At 39.1% G+C, this 1,076-nt stretch overlaps 1 protein-coding gene across 1 annotated transcript in view; it reads right to left on the reverse strand.

Annotated features, from left to right (window-relative positions):
• LOC109376039 (protein diaphanous homolog 3-like) overlaps window positions 1-1,076 on the reverse strand; it is a gene marked incomplete at its 3' end in the record, with an annotated part of 79,312 nt that overhangs the window by 26,312 nt on the left and 51,924 nt on the right. Inside the window, exon 2 of the mRNA XM_019631700.1 lies at window positions 840-1,007. Coding sequence (XP_019487245.1) covers window positions 840-1,007 — 168 coding nt within the window. The remainder of the gene's footprint in view (window positions 1-839; window positions 1,008-1,076) is intronic.

Consider the following 1,076-nt stretch of genomic DNA (forward strand, 5'->3'; position numbering starts at 1 on the left):
GATTGCCCTTCCACTTTGGTTTCCCCTGAAACTAATTAGCTATCTCAAAAATTAAAAGTAGTTTCATTCTACCCTGAACTTACAAATCGCTTAAACATTAAATACTACCTTCTGGCATTTCTTACTCATTTAGTTTTTCAATTGTTTGTTTTGAATCCTAAGAAATAAGCAACTTGAGGGGAGAAACTATGTATGTAAATAATCTATTTACATAAAATTAGCATTCATTTTGTGGTAAGTGGTTTGAATGCACTTAACATCTGTGGGTTACTGGTCAAATTAGTTCAGCCAGCTTGAAGGCCAGGAGTCTGCCAGAGAACCAGAGAATCACCATCATTTAGAAGCAGCTGAAGGCCACAAGTGACCCCAGGGATCGCTACTAGAACAGGCACAATTCAAATGAGTTAGTTCCAGTCTCTACGGACATAACTGTGGCAGGACTAAAGGGCTCGGTTATCCTGAGAACCAAGAAACAGACAAGCAAAGGTGACAAAATCAGCACCCTTCATGCATAGGGCACTGTGTCCATCATCCCAAAATGCAGCCAAACCCAAACAGACAGACCACGTAGATAATCCATTCAAGGCAAAAATGTATCATTAGACACCTTAGAGTATTTATTTTTATATATCCTGTACAGACCAAAAAATTGCCATGACATTTTTCTTCAGATTCTTATTTTTGTAATTGTAAAGCTTCGGTGTCTCAAGTGCTACCTGAAATGACATCAGAAACCACCCTATGGAGCACAATTTCCAGATATGTTTGGTGTTCCGAAAATATGATCAAAGGCTAAGGCTTTGACATCAAACAACACTTGTGAGAATCAAAAGTCTTACCATCATCTTTTCGAAAAGTTCTAAGACTTCATTCTCTGACAGTGGCTTTGGAAGGTGTTCCGTCATCCCTGAACCGCAATCATTGCCTGCAAATGCAGCCTTCAGGTTGGAAAGTGGAGGTCTCTCTTTCTTGCTCCCTGGAATTTTTATGCTGGCAAATTTGTCCAGCTACAGAGAAAGATAAAATGGCACACAATGAGTATTTCCTTCTCAACATTTATCTTATCCTCAAAACGA

This window comes from Hipposideros armiger, unplaced genomic scaffold (assembly GCF_001890085.2).
Source record: "Hipposideros armiger isolate ML-2016 unplaced genomic scaffold, ASM189008v1 scaffold_1039, whole genome shotgun sequence".
NCBI classification, from domain to species: domain Eukaryota; kingdom Metazoa; phylum Chordata; class Mammalia; order Chiroptera; family Hipposideridae; genus Hipposideros; species Hipposideros armiger.